The sequence below is a fragment of the Nomascus leucogenys genome, chromosome 9, assembly GCF_006542625.1.
Source record: "Nomascus leucogenys isolate Asia chromosome 9, Asia_NLE_v1, whole genome shotgun sequence".
Classification (NCBI taxonomy): Eukaryota; Metazoa; Chordata; class Mammalia; order Primates; family Hylobatidae; genus Nomascus; species Nomascus leucogenys.
In genome coordinates this window covers 18,651,607-18,670,745 of record NC_044389.1, presented here as the reverse complement: position 1 = coordinate 18,670,745, position 19,139 = coordinate 18,651,607, and the positions used below count along the sequence as shown (strand labels likewise).

Below are 19,139 nucleotides of genomic sequence, written 5' to 3'. Positions count from 1 at the left end.
TCAGAAATTGACTGTTTAAATGTGAGACTATAATAGGACCTGATAATATCTTCTAATTAATGAATACAGGAAAATCACCTTGATTTACACTAAAAGAGACAATATTAAACAAAGGTATATTATTGGGAAATTCTCTAAAATGCTCAATGATGGCTTTAAAAATAGGATAACTTCGGGAGGCCGAGGTGGGCAAATCACGAGGTCAGGAGTTTGAGACCAGCCTGGCCAACATAGTGAAACCCTGTCTCTACTAAAAATACAAAAAAAAATTAGCCGGACGTGGTGGCAGGTGCCTGTAGTCCCAGCTACTTGGGAGGCTGAGGCAGGAGAATCACCTGAACCTGGGAGGCAGAGGTTGCAATTAGCCAAGATCATGCCACTACACTACACTGCAGCCTGGGTGACAGAGTAAGACTCCGTCTCAAGAAAAAAAGAACGGAGAATTTGTTTAAATATTCTCCTATTTGAAAATATAAATTCTTAATACTTTTGAGTTCAAACAATGGAAATAAAGAGATTTGGTCACCAATTTAAAAACTAGTTTGTCTGTGTAATTACAATTTCTTTTCTCTCTGAGTGTAAACAAAATATTTAGAATCAGTTTATTGCTTGTAATGTGTCATCATTTCTCTCTTTCTTTTTTTTCTCACCCATTTAATTTGTTTACTCTTTTTTCCCCTGTGTTTCCAGCAACATAGGAGGATTTAGAAACAATACTATCTTGGGCAGGGGGAGATGATGGCAAATGGATGAAAAACTGGCTTCTTGTCTTTTGGTGGTTACTATAGCAATAATCATGATGGGAGATTTTTAGCCGCAAATGGTTTCTATAACAACATGATAGGGTGCTTTAGAAATAGACCTGAGGTAAACAGATTCTTTAAGGGCCTCTTAACCCCTTTTATCCCACAGGATTAGCATTCTCTTGGAGGATGAATATTAGTTGGCTTATTTGATGAAAGGCTTAAAATCTTGCTTTTGTTTTGTAAAGATTAAATGGTTAATTATTCTATAAAGACCTGGCCTTAGCCAATCAGCTCTTAGGCTCCTTCACTTCAGGAAATAATTGATAGCATCCCTACTTTATTTCTGCACAGGAAATTCAAATAGTCTTAAAGATATGTAGTATTCACCAAAAATTGGAAAATGGTAAATAGTCCTCATAAGAAAGTATGTTCACTCTGACATAGATCACTCAAGGGCTCTTGCTTTACTAATACTTCATATGCACTATGATTTCACCTATTGGGCTCCCTGACAGGTGGAGCTTTTCCTACTCTAACTAATGGAGTCTGGATACTCATCCTTTATTAGGCTATTCAGTGTGCTCCAGAATAGACATGGTCCCGATTTGACTTATAATTCACTAGGTATTACATGGGGAAGTTTAGTAATTGTTTTGAATTTATTAAATTTTAGTATAAAAACTGACATAGAAAAAAGCAAAGACCTCCATTTCATACATAAGCATCCTTCAGGAGCCCTTATAAGTGAAAGATCAAAGGGAATTTATGACAGGAATGTGGTACAGGAGTAGATGGTGGTAGGCAGGAAATAATTTTTCAAGAGAAAGAAAGATGGAAGGCTTAAATTTAGTTAAGTAGTTAAACAGAGGAAGATGGGGATCAAGTTTGCTTGGTTGACTCTGATAATGAGTTATTGATTATCTGCTCTATGCTGTACACTATAGGTATATACAATGTTGAATAGTATATGGGATTTATTTTAAAAACTAAATTATCATATCAAGTAAAGCACTCTTATTAAACTATTAATTAAATTAATCGATTTGAAATGGCCATATATTTGCAAGAATGATTTCATTTACGGTATGATGTCTCATGCAGTTTCTACAGTAGAGCTATCCTTATACTTTTATTCTTTTCTATTCAGTTAAGCTGCCAATTCAAAATATCAGATATTCTCTTTCAAATCTCAGAAGGATGTCAGCAACCATGCATCTCCTTCTCTCTGATTTCAAACAGTACAAGCTATTCTCATTTCCCTGGTGTTTTGTGCTCAGCAATGAAGCCTCAGGATTCATTACATAATCACTTGCCATAGCCTTCTGGGATAGAGTTTGCCAAATGGATCCCTGGGAGATCAAGACCCATTCTCCATGTGTGCCATAGGGCTATGCACATGAGCTGAGGCATGTCTGTATTCACCAAGGCCCTGCTCAGAACAGCATGTGCCAGAATACACTGGGCAAGGAGCCATTCATAAACTCTTGAAAAATCTGATCCAGACCAAAGGCACAATGGCATTGTAGTTGTTGTGCTCATTGCCATGGGGCTTTTAGCTGAATAAAAAGAAAATAAAAAATATATTCATGATGACTTCCAAGTTATCCAGTAACCACAGTAACCTGGGTTTTCCCCACATTTGGTCCACAACTTTGAGTCACCCGACAGAAACAAATCCTTCTGTCTTTGTTCAAGCATAGTGAGCCATAGAGCGAGTGAAACAAATTTCCCTGGGATAAAACCAATGAATCAGCAAAGCAAACAATCATCATATATTTATTTTACTATTAGAAGGTGATATTCAAAATGTTATCAAAACCAAATATATACCTCATACATACAGGCATACCAAAAAGCATATATTATAGTTCCTGAACTTAAAGAATTTGTTTGCTAATTGTAAGGACAAGTCTTCATATATGGCTTGAAGAACACTTCAGGTTGCGTATAGATAAGTGTTCAATTGTATCCTAACAATAATAAATTCTGTGGCTGCTCAGGCCAGGAGCTCAAGGAGTATGTAAAAATATGAGGAGAATTAATGGGAAAAGCACACCTTGCACTGGACCTCTAACAATTTGAATGTACATCACAGTTAAACTCTCAGAAAGTATTTTGAGATATTTTTATTCATGGCTACTATGAGAAGAATGTCATAAAGAAGATAATTTAAATTCTGGAGGAATAATGTCTTACAACCACACATTATTTTTCTAGACTTTAGTTCTCTGTACAAAAATGTGAGAAAACTGTTGAGAGCTGCACTATCCAATACAGTAGCCATTAATCACATATGGCTTTTGAGCACTTGAAATGTGACTAGGATTAAGTGTGCTAGAAGTGTAAAATACACAGAGGATTTCAAAGGCTTAATGTTAAAAAGTGTAAATATTTCATTAATAATTTTTACACTGGCCAGGTACGGTGGCTCACGCCTGTAATCCCAGCATGTTGGGGGGCTGAGGCAGACAGATCACTTGAAACCAGGAGTTCGAGACAAGCCCCGTCTCTACTAAAAATAGAAAAAATTAGCTGGGCATGGTGGCATATCCCTGGAATCCCAGCTACTCAGGAGGCTGAGGCATAAGAATACCTTGAACCCAGGAGGCAGAGGTTGCAGTGAGCCAAGATTGCACCACTGCACTCCAGCCTGGGTGACAGAGTGAGACTCTGTCTCAAATAATAATAATAATAATAATAATAATAATAATAATAATTTTATACTAATTACATATTTAAATATAAAGCTTTATATATTTGGTTAAATATTTAAAATTAATTTGCTTGTTTGTTTTTCATTGTTAACATGGTTACGGAAGACTTAACATTCCATATGTAGCTCACATTATACTTCCATTAGACAGCACTGGTATAGATGCTTGCTGTTGAAGTGTAGTATGTGGACCAACAGCATCAGTATTACTTAGGATCTTATCAGAAATGCCAAGTCTGAGGCTCCACTCCTCCTGACTCTGCAAGGTTAACAAGATCCTCAGCAGTTCATATGAACATTAATGTTTAGAAAATGCTGATCTGGATAATGTTTTAGATGTTTCTTTTTATGACTCTATCTTCCTTTTCATTTGGATTTTTTTCAAATAAATGTTTTAAAGTCTGGACATCCTGACCTAGCACATATTAGATGCATAACCTTGGGGAAGTTATTTGACATTCCTGAAACTCAATTCCATATTTATAAAATGGATATAATACCTCCAATCCCATAATTTTTCTATAGGGATTAAATGAAACCCAAGAGTTATGAAAGGGACCAATGAATTGGAGATATTTTTATAGTATCAAAAATAACATTGAAAAATTAGATTATTCTAATTATTTTCATTTTTATATTGATTGCCAATACTATTTTGATGTACAGTGGAATGAACTAGAGTTTGAAGGGCTGTTTTCATTTATTTTACAAATGTCACTTTTTTAACATTAATTGTGTATAATAAAACTTAGCACACTGGTAAGTCTCTAGTAGAGATATTAAAACTTTTGGATCTGCTTTTAGAACAAAAATGTTGTGCAGCTAAATTTTCCTGCCCCATCATTGTATAATTGACATTGAAATTATTTCTGTTGATCGTTGATCAATTCTTCAAAACATGGCTTTATGGAGTGGGAAAAAACTTTTTCCTCTTTGTTCAGAACATTTTTAGCTTTATTGTGAGAATTTCAATTTGTTAGAGGCAAAGAAACTAGTAAGATATATCTATTTCATAGTAAAAGGGGTCATTCAAAAGCCTGTCATTATTAAAATATACATAGATTATAATAAGGTCAGTGATTTCAGGCCTGATTAGCTTTAAATAAATGTAATGTCAAAGGAATATAATTAGATCCTCATTAAAATTTTTCATGTTTGACAGTAAAAATGACCTTCACAACTTGCATCATTTAGTCATGTTCTAAGGATGACAAAGGGCAGGGCATATTCTATGAGGTAAATGTGTATGATTGCAGCCTGAGGCACATGCATTTGGTCCCTTACCCTACCTAACCCTAACGCCCAAGACCTGATCCAAGCCAGACCCTGTGCTTAGGTGTGTAGGCTGTGTAAAGGAGGACCCAGAAGCTTTGATTCTCATGGGGATGCTTTGAGAGAAAAAGAAACCTTTGAACCGGCAGGACCTGATTTCATCTGTGATGATGCTGATGATCAGAAATTATATATAAAAGCAAATAGCAATGTGCCTATCAGATACAGGGGATTTAAAATATGTTCACAGAAAACTTTCTCAGTGAGGCCACTGACCTTCTAAAGAGGAGCTAATAGTAGAATAGGGATACTAAAATACAGGTGATGCCAGTGAATTTTGGCCAAAACCAATCTTCTCACCTGGAGTAAGAAAGTCGTGTTTCAAGGAGTTTGCATGAGTATTAATTGTGGTTGATGACGATGGGAACCTGCCCTGATTATTAGGTATGATTCTCAGAGAATGTGTGCTGGTGCTAAGCTTGCATTTCTTAGAACCCCCAAAACTCTCTTTGCAATATTATATAGTTTCATTTTCTTGAACTTATTCATTTGTTAAATATGCATTTACTAAGCACCAACTATGTACATGGCACTCTGCTAGTCAATAGACAAGTAACAAGATATATGTACTTTGGACCCAGCATTGAAAGAAAAAGCAAATAATGTTTTTTAAAAAAATACTTTATGCTTGATTCTTATAAGGAACTTTATGTATGTTATCTCCTTTATTCCTAATAATAATAAGAACAAGGATGACTGATAATGCTCACTCTGTGCCAAGCCCTGTTAGGCATTTTATGTTCATTAATTTAACCCTTTATAACAACTCTATGAGATAGGTGCCATTTTTACAAAAATGGAAACTGAGGCACGGCGATGTTATCTTGATAAAACTCATAGACTTAGTAAGTGGCAGAGCCAGGATTTAAACCCAGGCACCAAACTTCATGCACTTATCCACTATATATATGGCTCCACATCATTTTCCTTAGTCATCAGGACACTGAGGCTCAGTGACAATGTTTTTTCTTAAAGTCACAGAGATGGTAAATACTAGAACCAAAATTTAAATCTCTATCTACCATAAAAATTTCCTCTTCTCACTATATTAAATTGGCCTCAATTTAGTATTTAAGACCACATATACAGTAGGAATACAAAGGAAAAATGGTCTTAAAGGAGCCCATCTACTTCTTATTTTAACTGCTCCATGTGGATTCTATCACACGGCACATCAAAGTAAGTGATTTAACCAATGATTTGTTCTGCTTGATTTTATCAAAAGAGGTCAAAGTAAGAATTTCACAGCAAGGCTTAAATGAGAATTCAGGTTTCCTTGCTCACTCATTCATTATTCAACAAATTTCTATTGACTGCCTTACCATGTGCAAGCCATTTTGGCTATGTCCTGATTAAAGATGTGCCCCTCCTGCACCGCCTCCCTCCCCACCCCAATCCTGGAACTAAATTTCATTCTCTGCAGAAAGCCAGGCTAAAGAGAATTCAGCAAACCACTTTATTCTTATAAATTGGCATTCTTAGACCTGGAAATTTTGGCAGTTCTATCTCCAGTAGCATTGTTTATACCTTCTATTTCATTCTGATTACATTTCATTAGCAAAACATAGCAAATATTTATTAAATCATCAGTCTTCTAGGTGAAACAATATAAGACACCATTCATTCGATTTTTTGGAAATATCAAATTTTATGTTCACAATTCCTCTATTCTACTCTGATTAGGTAAAATTAGGTTAAATATAGATAACTATAGAATTAAAATTTTAAAAACTGTGCCTTTACATGTTTGGAAAATTACTCAATTTTTTTCAAATAACGCCAACCGTACATATTGAAAAAAACGTTACTCCATACCACAGGTGACATATTCTTTTCCTATCCCTAGCAGCGACTTCCCCAAGTCCCTGCCTGTCTCAACAGTTTGAGGAAAAAAAACACCAGAAATATACATGTTCCAAAACAATGAATAAATTCCTGAATAACTTTATATATATTAGTGAGGATACATTGAGGAGTGTTTATCTAGCTAAATATGAGGCATATTAAAAATTGCTACTTTAACCCAGATATGAGCAATAATAGGAGTTCTATCTATGCCTCCTTCCTTTCCTTCTGCTGACAAAGGATACATTTAATTCTTGATGTTAATATCAGTTAAAATGAGATCTAGAGACAGATATAATTAGAGAGCTAGGGAGAGAATTAAGTTAGTAAATCTTAAGAAAAGGCTGAGTATACTGATGATAAGAGGATATTTAAATAGAATTTTGAAAAAGATCAAGGATCAATAATTATACATTTAAATATACATATATGTGTGCATATACATATGCGTAGTTTTACATAAAGAAACTATTAAGGTAAGAGAGATGGCTTTGACAGTTAATACTCAAGAAATATTTACTGAGCACTTGTTATAAATAAATAGATATGGAGCACAATACAAAGGTACAGCAGATGCTCTGAACAATTAAGTCCTTATCACAACTCAAATTCCATAGCTAGCATTTTGCTGAGCCAAGAATTTAAATGGCACTCGAAATTTCTAGAGGCCGGGGACTGTGGCTCAAGCCTGTAATCCTAGCACTTTGGGAGGCCTGGATGGCTGAGGCGGGCAGATTGCCTGAGCTCAGGAGTTCGAGACCACCCTGGGGACAACATGGTGAAACCCCCATCTCTACTAAAATACAAAAAATTAACCAGGCATGGTGGTGGGCTTCTGTCATCCCAGCTACTTGGGAGGCTGAGGCAGGAGAATCACTTGAACCTGGGAGATGGAGGTTGCAGTGAGCCGAGATCATGCTACTGTACTCCAGCCTGGGCGACAGAGCAAGACTCTGTCTCAAAACAGTAATAATAATAATAATAATAATAATAATAAATAATTTTAAAATGTATAATCAGATGTTAAGTATTTTCTTGCAAAAAACAAGGGAGCTGGGGAACAGAACCTTTTTAATTCAATTTCATGATTATCTTTGTCCTATCCTGACCATTCCCAGGTAATTTACGGGATGGGCATAGTTGGCACCTTGAATTAGTCCATTGTTAGGCTTTCTATGTAAGGGTACTCGTGTTTTTTTGTTTGTTTGTTTTGTTTCACTCTCTTACTTAAAATAAAATTCCTTCAGTGAAAATTATTAGTGACTTGTATCTTTTTAATTATTTTTATTGCTATGTTTTGTACTCGTTCAGTAAATTTTCTATTAAGAACTCAAAACTATTTCTCAACATCTTATAAAGGTAAGAGCTAGCATTTACCAAACACTTACGATGTGTCTGCAAAGCATTTAAGTTTAGTGACTTAATTCTCACACACCAAAGAAAAAAAAAAACAGAAACCGAGGCTGGGAGAGGCAGAGCAGGCCTGGTACCTGTCTGTTGCCCCTTCCCACTGTATTATCCTGACTCGCTGGTAAATCTCCTATGATTGCTAAATAGAAAAGTCAATGAAAAGATCGATAATAAAAACCACTGAATACAACTTTCAGATTCTTGATTGATGATTTTAAATTAGAGGATTACCTGTTTCATAGAAAAGTACAATAGAACTATCAAGGACAAAGGAATAAATACTACTAACAATAGAGAAATTAATATGCTCTTCCCTGAAAGTCTTGCACCTTGCACTGTTTCATTGCTCTAAATAAACATACTCGGCCTCATAATGAAACTAAATTACCAATATGGCTATTTTCCAAGTCAATTTAATTATTAGAAAATACATACACACAGATGCATACACACACACACAAGAAATATATTTACTGTTATTTGGGTCTTCATCTTCCTTAAAACTAGTCAAATTTGTTTTTACTTCTCAGCAGACCAAAAAAACTTTATTTTAGCACTAGAAATATTTAATGCAAATATAGAAATAATTGCTTATAGTAACTATATAAAATATTTTCTTTTCTCTTGTGCAGAGGTTTTCAAATTGCTGGTCTCAAACCCCAGCTCCTTCGAGGTGTCTCTAGGGGAGGCCAGGAGGCTGGTCTGACTGGGCTGCAAGGGGCCTTCCCCTGCTTCGAACTGAGCAGATCTACTTTCCAATTTTGAACACTGGGATTCCTTATGACATTTTCCTTGAAGGAATTCTGCTGCTCTTAAAAAGAAAAAAGAAAGGAAAAGAGGGAAAACAAAAGTCTGAAACTCACAGTGGTAGAACTTCTTAAAATAGCCAGTAGATGGCAAACTTTACTGCAAGGAAACAATTTTTCAGCCTATATAATTTGGTCTGAAAATAGCAATTAAACTCTGCATCCGGTAAAATTTACTATCCTGTATATAAGACTTCTGTTAAATCAGGAAACAAAATTCTCTATGGGACTTTCTCTGGGAACTAAATTTCAATTATAATTTAAAATATCCTATAACTTTTTTCTGTGTCCATTTAAGTCTTGCTCTGAAGGTATTATCACTATGAAAATTATTGCATTGTTCACTGAAAGTACATACAATGTGCTAGGTATAGTAATGTAGATGACATAGTTTTTTCCTTAGGATGCATCCAACTATGTATTTTATTAATGAGTTTGGTTGAGGCAGCACAAAGTTCACAAAGAAAGATTTTTAACTTTGTCCTCAATCATTTATAAATTTAATCTTGTTACTTTTTATTTCCTTGTAGATTCCTTTTGCAATAAAAACAACACCAGGTGCCTCTCAAATTCTTGCCAAAACAATTCTACATGCAAAGATTTTTCAAAAGACAGTGATTGTTCTTGTTCAGACACAGCCAATAATTTTGACAAAGACTGTGACGACATGAAAGACCCTTGCTTCTCCAATCCCTGTCAAGGAAGTGCCACTTGTGTGAACACCCCAGGAGAAAGGAGCTTTCTGTGCAAATGTCCTCCTGGGTACAGTGGGACAATCTGTGAAACTACCATTGGTTCCTGTGGCGAGAACTCCTGCCAACATGGAGGTATTTGCCATCAGGACCCTATTGATCCTGTCTGCATCTGCCCTGCTGGATATGCTGGAAGATTCTGTGAGATAGATCACGATGAGTGTGCTTCCAGCCCTTGCCAAAATGGGGCCGTGTGCCAGGATGGAATTGATGGCTATTCCTGCTTCTGTGTCCCAGGATATCAAGGCAGACACTGCGACTTGGAAGTGAATGAATGTGCTTCAGATCCCTGCAAGAACGAGGCTACATGTCTCAATGAAATAGGAAGATATACTTGTATCTGTCCCCACGATTATTCTGGTAAGTGTGATCATATCTGAATCACAGATGATGTAATTAGCTCTCTCTAAGTGGCAGAAGCAGAGGTGACATTTTATTTTTCATACAATCATTTATGAAAATGGCCAAGTTCTTGACAGGAATCAATCACTAGATAGAAACTCCCTAAAATATTGAAAATCCACTGAATGCACTGAATTCTAAGTGGTTGCCTGCTGTCACTGTTGCTGTTTTAAATGGAGCTCTACATGATTTAAAACTGAGATTCAGTCTAGAATGAGTGGGGTCCAAGAGAAGCTCAAGGGCAGTTCAGGTTTCCTCATCAGTGCACCTTCCTTTCATTCCAGTTCAAGCCTGCTTTCTAATCCCCAAAGCCTGGCACTGCAACCTTCTGGGAAGGCAGTTTGGAAGTTGATGGGTTTCTAGTGCTGCCTTGAGTATTATCAACAGATCAGTGATAGCAAAGCTGATGGAGCATGGTATATCAGATAAACCACGATTTTTATTAAGAAAAAAAGCCTGTTCTTGTTTTATGTCTTAGAGCAAACAATTGTACCTCATATTTATCTATCTATTCTTTACAATGTTTCTGTTGATAGAATTTTATTTTAATAATAAAGTAACAAGTTGACAACTCATCATTACCAAGTTACATGCTATTCAGCCTCTTCACACTCAGTATTTATCCTCCCTATCCTTTTGAACCACTGTTACTGTTTTAGGTCAATTCTTCACAATGGCCACATTTCTTGCTTTGCTTTTACTCTTTGGCTTTTCCATTTACTTGTAAGGGGATAACTTACCTAGTCTATGCTTTCTCACATGCATTCGTTCTAACTTCTGCTCACCACTTTCTTACAGTTCCTGACTCATATCTCTAAGACACCACTCACATTTTATTACCATGTTTTCCCTTAGCACTTGCCGTTTTTCTACCTTCCTGAAAGCCTTCCTGAGGTTTTCAGCTTTTAAACTTGCCTTCTTCTCCCAACACTTTCACACTTAGTTCTTTATTTTGTCATTCTTTTTCCAAGCATTAAGCAATATAACTATTTGGAAAATATTTCTCTTCAAAATTTGCACCAGAACCCTCCAACATCATTTTACTTTTAAACATTCTAAAACTATATATTTTATAAAATAGACACATTCCTAGTTGCTCTAAAATGAAATGTTTCCCCTCTCCCTCCTCCTTTACATACATCCAGTCTTCAGAATCTGCTGTTTTGACATCTAAGATACATTCCAAATTGAGCTCATCCGTTCTTTTCCTTGGTTAGGTTTATTTCAACTCTTGTGTGTACTACTACACAACCTCCCAGACGTTCTACTTATAGCTTCTACCTTCTCGAAGTTGTTCTGAACATTGCGTTTGAAATAACTTTTCTAAAATAGACCTATGCTGCAGTTCTGAAGAGCCTTGAGAGCTTCCCACTACACAGAGAGTAATTTTAGCCTCTCCCTGAAAGCCCTTCACGATTTGGGCCCATGACAGTGGCCATGTCCTCACACATTCCACCAAAGCCTTCTATTTCCTCTAATAAATCTTCTTCATTTCTTATACAGGTCATTTCTTTCCCCCTGAAATGTCCTTCCCCACTTCACAATGTCTACTCTGAAGTTCTGCTACACTTTTTAAGACCTTGTTCAAATATCACCCAACACAAGAAGCGTTTCCAGGTTCCTTTCTGGCTGGAATAATAGTTCCACACTGCTGCAGTAATTATATTCATTATGTTTGTACTAGTTGACACCTGTATTAAAGAATACCCCATAATTCTTTCCTATTTTACATATATCTATGTTTTTGCCCCCCCTGACTAAAATGTTAGTTTCTAAAGGACAGAGTATTGTTTTATATTTATTCTTTAATTCATCAATACTTTCTGAGTTTCTATTAGATGTCAGTTAGTGGATTAAGAAGAGGAGCCCTCAGCCGGGCGCGGTGGCTCACGCCTGTAATCCCAGCACTTTGGGAGGCCGAGGCAGGCGGATCACGAGGTCAGGAGATCGAGACTACTGTGAAATCCTGTCTCTACTAAAAATACAAAAAATTAGCCGGGCGTGGTGGCGGGCGCCTATAATCCCAGCTACTCATGAACCCAGGAGGCAGAGCTTGCAGTGAGCCGAGATCGCACCACTGCACTCCAGCCTGGGTGACAGAGCGAGTCTCCGTCTCAAAAAAAAAAAAAAAAAAAAAAAGGAGGAGCCTCCTTCCTCCAAGAGCCTGACTCAGTATTTGTGAGTAACGGCTGCTTAATCAACTGTTACTAAATTGTTCTAAGTTTTGCAATTCTTCCATATATTTCTGGGCACCCTTCCCCATCCTGAAACTCAGGTAAATGAATATTAAATAAGAATTCACTTTCTGTATTATTTTATATATACTCTATGATGTTAGAATGCTTATGTCAAATGGAAAATTACTTTATCAAGTGACTTAATTATCAATACTATCTAAAAGTTATAGGAAATATTTTAAAAGCTTATAAAACAATAGTTGTATGAAAGGCTCCTTGTTTCTATGCCATACTGAGGTGTCTCTTTTCTTTGGTGAGAGTTATGGCAGGTGAATTTCAATATTTTTAAAATTTTTGAATAAAAATAAGAGATTTTTGTGGGTCTGGCTTGGAAGTGCTTTGTTTACAATGGTCACATTTAAAAATCAATACAGTTCATTAAGATAGTGTCTTCCATTTTCTGCTTCTATCTCAATATTGTGAATGGTGATTAAAAGGAATAGATATAAAATCAAATTAATGTTTCCTTCATTTCAACTATAGTATTGTGTAATAGTCTTATATTTGTAAAAAACACAGCTTGAGGCCGGGCGCGGTGGCTCAAGCCTGTAATCCCAGCACTTTGGGAGGCCGAGGCGGGCGGATTACGAGGTCAGGAGATCGAGACCATCCTGGCTAACACGGTGAAACCCTGTCTGTACTAAAAATACAAAAAAATTAGCCGGGCGTGTTGGCGGGCGCCTGTAGTCCCAGCTACTCGGGAGGCTGAGGCAGGAGAATGGCGTGAACCCCGGGGACAGAGCCTGCAGTGAGCCGAGATCGCGCCACTGCACTCTAGCCTGGGGGACAGAGCAAGACTCCGTCTCAAAAAAAAAAAAAAAAAAAAAAAAAACACAGCTTGAAAAACTATATTTTACAATGTATGTTTTTTAAATATTTTAATTAAATTGGATTTTAATGAATCCTTTCAGTGGTCTAAATTTAGGCATAAAAGATGGAAAGGGTGGCCAGGTACGGTGGCTCACGCCTGTAATCCCAGCAGTTTTGGAGGCTGAGGCGGGTACGAGGTCAGGAGATGGATAGCATCCTGGCCAACATGGTGAAACTACATCTCTACTAAAAATACAAAAATTAGCTGGACGAAGTAGCACGAGCCTGTAGTCCCAGCTACGCAGGAGGCTGAGGCAGGAGAATTGCTTGAACTTGGGAGGCAGAGGTTTCAGTGAGCCGAGATTGTGCCATTGCACTCCAGCCTGAGCGACAGGGTGAGACCCCATCTCAAAAAAAAAAAAAAAAAAAAAAGCTAGAAAGAGTATATTCTAAATGTGAAATGTAGTCAAATTCCATCATAAGGCACTTCACCTTACAGTGAATTCATTTATACTGTGGGTTGTATCACATCCCTGCAGGGTCCAATGGGAATGAGTCCCCTTTTCTCACTGTAACACTTACGTCCACAATGAGGATGCTTTCCTTGTCAATCCCTGATATAATAGTGTTGGTCCCCATTTGACTATATTCTTCCCTTGTTTTCTATGAAATCAGCTACATGTTATTATTTCACCTTTTCAAGTGACATATATAAAACTTTCTTGAAAACAGAATTTAAACGAGAGACTCATAAGGCAGATAAAAATCGGGTCTATTGTTAGCTGGTTAGGCTTGTTCGGGTAAAAAATAAAATGCAGTCATAGGCTTGCTCACCAATCTCCTACACAAATAGAATGGCCTGTGTTCTAGTAGCTCATCGGTGTTTCTCAGCCCTGACTACTCATTAGGAATTACCCAGGGAGCTCTGAAACAGAGGTGCTCAGACTCTACTTTCAGAGGGTCAAATTTAATTGATGAGTCTAATGTATAGCCAGGGCTGGCGGCCAAATATTAAGTTCATGTGAACTTTATTTGGAAACTTTTCTTGCACTATACCATCATTTAGACACACAAGGATGCGTGTTTATTTCATTGCTATCCCATGACCACCAGTGTTTGTGGCAGCTCAGGCCAACTAACGAGGACCCCAAAGAAGGTCTATAGAACCAAGGGAAAAGCCAAAGTTGAGAAGGAAAGAAAAAAGACCATCAGCAATCAGCATGGATGCGCTGGAGTGCTCTGCCTCAACTTAGACCTCCTGATGAATCCTGGGAACTGTATTACAATGACCTAGCTGCTGTGCACTACATCCAAATTTAGAGTGATCATAAAGAACTCCTCTTACAGAAAAAAACCTGTGTTCCTCTGAGCAGCAAAGTAAGAAAAGGTAATAAATGTTAAAAGGCAGAGAGGTAGAAGGGGAAAAAGAGCTGTAGCACATAGAGAGGGTTCACACTGCGTGAATTCTCCTCTGTGCACTCCATTGTGCTTCATGGGCAGTGATTCATGAACTGCAGAAATGGGCTCAGAGAGAGCCACTGAAGAGGCTGGTGAGAATCTGCTGTGCATAAGCAAAAACTCCAATTGAAGCTGAAAGTAAGTGGATGCAAACTTTTTTAATGAAAAGAATATTAGCTCTAAGCATGTGACTGCTTTTAGTTCAATTTTATGCAATGAATCATTTCATAATTGAGGCCTTCTTTAGAATTAGCCAGATTGATTAATGTACATTTTTCTCGTTCAGATGCCTGCAGTATGAGAAAAATAGGGCTGTAAGAGGGCAGAGAAAGGCCAGTTCAATGTACGTTGAAGCAAATCAATGTGGAAAAATATCTTATTCCTCTATTATAAAATAGATCTTTGGTATAAAAATAATCTTTTGGGAAATAAGAAAATGCACTATATTCAACGTACTTTTCAATTATATGATGAATTTCCTTGCAGAAATAAAAATGTACAAAAATTCATTATATAGTTAAGGAAACGTATTTGTACTTACAGAGTAGTTAGAAGACTAGTTAGTTCATGGAGACTAGTTAGGAGGCCATTGTGATAACCCAGGTATAAGGTTTTAGGACCTGGCCTGGGAGAGTGGCCATGGGCATGAAAGGAAAGAGAAGGTATAATGTCTCTAGAAACAAGACTCACTTAACATTTATCAAGGTCAGAGTATTTTCAAACTTATTGTATCCAAGGAAAGCTTGAAATCTCTGATATGAAACAAATGCATTAAAAGTTTAACTGGCATTGTCAACTTAATAAGCTTACAATGTAGATCAATGGGTCTCAAGTTTTGGCATGCATCAGACTCACCTATACAGCTTATCATTAAAATACAGTTTTCAGTTCAACAGATCTGAGGTGGTGGTCCAAGAATATGCATTTAAAACAAGTTCCCATGTGATGCTGATGCTGTTAGTTTGGGGACTACACTTTGAGAACCACTGACATAGACAATTATGTGGATTTCCATGTGACATCTTTGACTGTTATTTCACAAAGTCCATGAGGCAAGGAAACACAAATCAATAAAAGCAGGCTTTTATATAACACACTTATTGATTGCTAGTAACAGTTCTAGGTACTTGATGATATGATTTGAGTGATTGCCTCCTCCAAAACTCATGTGTTGGAGACATAATCACCAATGCAATAGTATTGAGAGGTGGGAAATAAGAGGAGGTATTTAGGCCATGAGGATGGAGCCTTCAGGAATGGATTAATACCACAATAAAAAGGGCTTCTGGGAGTGGGTTCACCCCCTTCCACTCTTCTGCCATGTGAGGAACAATGTTCCTATCCTCTGGAGGATGCAGCCTTCAAGGCACCATCTTGGATGTGGGACTTTACTAGACACCAAACCTACTGGCACCTTGGTCTTGAATTTTTAGACATCCAGAGCTATGAGAAATAAATTTATGTTCTTTATAAATTACCCAATCCTATATATTCGGTTATAGCAGCACCAGATGGACTATAAGACACATGATATGGATTTTTAAAATATTTGTTGAATTCATTAGATCATTAATTTATTCAACACATATATATTGAGTACCTCAATGAATTGGGCATTGTTCTATGTTCTGAAAATGAAAGACTAAAGAGAAGTGATGACAAAGTCTCTTACATTCTGCAAGGAAGAGATAGATGTCTATAAAACAAGTAATAGATATACTGTATATAGCAGGTTAGAGGGTAACAACTGCATGGAGAAAAGTAAAACAAAATAATGGTATTAGGGATTAACTTTAGGTAGAATGATCAAGAAAGTCTTCACTGAGAAGGTGACATGTGAATAAAGTTCTAAAGAGGAGAGGATGGGAACCAAGGAAATGTCTTGTGGAATAGCATTCCAGGCAGAGGAACAGCAGATGCAAGGGCCCTGAGGTAAAGAGTCCTTGCAATGTTTGAGGAGCAGCAATAAAGTTAGTGTGACTGGAGTGAAGGAGGAAGGAGATAGGTCAGAGCAATAATGAGGTCAGACTGTTTGGGACCTTGTAGGCCATTGTAGGGACTTTGGCTTTTACTTTAAGTGAGATGGGAGGTTATTGGAGAGTTCTGAGCAGAGAACTGGAATGATTTGACTTACATTTTAACAAGGTCACTCTGCTTATTATGTTGAAGATACGCTGCAGGGGGCGATAAGCATGGAATTCAAGTGTCTAAGGGAAGTTAATACAATAGTCCAAGAAAATCCACTCCTGGGGGGAGGGAAGAGTGAAAGAGACCTATCAAGTTTTTTGTTTGTTTTTTGTTTTAATTTTTTTTTTAGGTGGAGTCTCTTTCTGTTGCCCAGGCTGGAGTGCAGTGGTGCAATCTCGGCTCACTGCAGCCTCCGCCTCCCGCGTTCAAGCAATTCTCCTGCCTCAGCCTCCTTAGTAGCTGGGATTACAGGAGCGTGCCACCACGCCCAGCTAATTTTTTGCATTTTTAGTAGAGATGGCATTTCACCATGTTAGCCAGGGTGACCTCAATCTCCTGAGCCTGTGATCCGCTACCTCGGCCTCCCAAAGTGGTGGGATTACAGGCATGAGCCACCGCGCCCGGCCCCTATCAAGTTTTAACAGTATCTTTCTCCCCTCCCTGTTCCACCCTTAACATTTAAGATGGAAATTAACAAAGAAGGATCATAGATCATGCAAACGAAATGAAAGCATGCCTTTCTCTCTCTGCCCTCTATTGCCCTCTGATGGCAATGTCTAGATTATTCAGAACAAATCTGTCCCTTAGAATATTCTATCAAGAATGCAGTCTTTCTTAGTAGCTTCTATCAACCATATTACCATGCAGTGTCTTTCACGTGCACAACTGCAACATATTTTACCTCCCTGGGTTACACGATGGTTACTCATTTAAAGTGTCCTATCAGCAGTTCTTTTACTTTTAATGATATTTCATGTTCCTCTTGGGCCTTCTTCAAGTCCTCATCCATGCTGATGCATAAGTCTAAGAGGTATGATGTAACTAACTGACACTGCTATTACAGTGGCACATATCAAAGACATAATTCGAATTTCAGTCATTGTGGAGATTTGAATCTGGGCTTGGTGTTCTATCTTTTCTAAATATATTTTGATCAACTAAATCACTTTGAAGGCATCTGTGGCAAATAATACAGATAACTTAATGGTCATGGGAAATAATTTGAGGAAAATAAAATATGTTATTAAATATAAGCTTATTTCATGAGAAATAATATTATATCAAAGAAAAATGGTTGTTTTTATATGTGCTTAATTATGTAATTGATAATGTTTTATGGTGTCTTATAAAGAAAATTAAACACTTGTTCAGGCTTTTGCTCAGAACTAGAGTCATTTGAAGTAGTTTTTATGAAGAAATGAGGTTTCCAGATTTTGACAAATGTTTGTTGAGTGAGTGCACAAAATAACAAATATTCACTCAGCAAATATTTTATTTGCAATGCACTGAGCATTGTGCTGGACTTCGAAGACGTAAAAGTGACTAAGATAAAATTTATTCCTGACAAAATGCTCACAAATTATTCTGGGATCAGGAATGTAAACAACAATTACCATCTGTCTATAAATATCATGCTGTGGAAGCACAAAGAAAGAAGCTGGTGATGTTGGTTGGAGTCAGGAAATGTTCCTAGGAAAAAAAATGGCCTATGAGTAGAGCAAAAATGCATCCCTTTCAGAATGTAAAACTGAAACTTGTATCTTCTGCCTACATTTACTATTATTATTTGAACAATAATATGTTGAATATCAAGGGAGAAGGCCTGCAGAGGTAGTCTGGAAAGGGGTTGCTATGATCTGAAAAGTTTGGTCCTTCCAAAATGTATATGTTGAAATGCTGTCCAAGGCGATAGTATGAAAAGGTGAGGCTTTTGGGAGGCAATTAGGTCATTGCGGGGAAGCTCTCATAAATAGGCTATGTGCCCTTATTAAAGATCCCCAAGAGAGATCCCTCACCCCTTCTACCATGTGAGGACATAGAAAGAAATCATCATCTATGAGCCAGAAAGACAGCTTTCTCTCTGACATGCGACTGCTATTTCTCCTAGTGCCTACCTAGTTATCAGCAGGGTGTGTGCGCAGGTCCGAATGCAAAGGGGATGAGCTGAAAAACATATAGTAATATAAAGAACGGATGTGGTGGAAAGATGAATTTGGAAGCAGAAGACAGGGATTCCAGGCTCAGCCTAGATGTTCTCTAGTGGTCTGGTACTGATAAATAACAATTATGAACTTCCATTTCCTCATTCAAACATTAGCATGGTAATACAACCTAACTCTTAGGGTCATGGTGAGAATGAAATGGATTAACAGAAGTTTTTCCATAGACTATTTAGGCTATGAAAGGGTTAATTGCCAATATTTCTGTCTCTTAAAACATTGCTACTAATGAATACCTATGGCATCTAAACAATGTTTGTTTTTTACAGGTATCATTTTCTTATACTTGAATTGCTTTTAAGTAATCTTATACCTGATTACTTGAAAGTATTATTTTTTGAATACTGTTAGAACCCAACTCAGGAATACATTAACTGAAGTTCAGTCAAAATCTCTCTGCTGCACTTATAAATTTAAAGTGTCATATTTTAATATGCCTAG

At 37.2% G+C, this 19,139-nt stretch overlaps 1 protein-coding gene across 4 annotated transcripts in view; it reads left to right on the top strand.

The window, feature by feature from the left end:
* The window catches only part of CRB1 (crumbs cell polarity complex component 1), a 210,941-nt gene that overhangs the window by 50,603 nt on the left and 141,199 nt on the right, over nucleotides 1-19,139 (top strand). For all 4 annotated transcript variants that reach the window (XM_003264508.2, XM_030818696.1, XM_012501946.2 and 1 more), the window contains exon 2: nucleotides 9,383-9,964. In XM_003264508.2, the coding sequence (XP_003264556.1) occupies nucleotides 9,383-9,964 (582 nt within the window). The remainder of the gene's footprint in view (nucleotides 1-9,382; nucleotides 9,965-19,139) is intronic.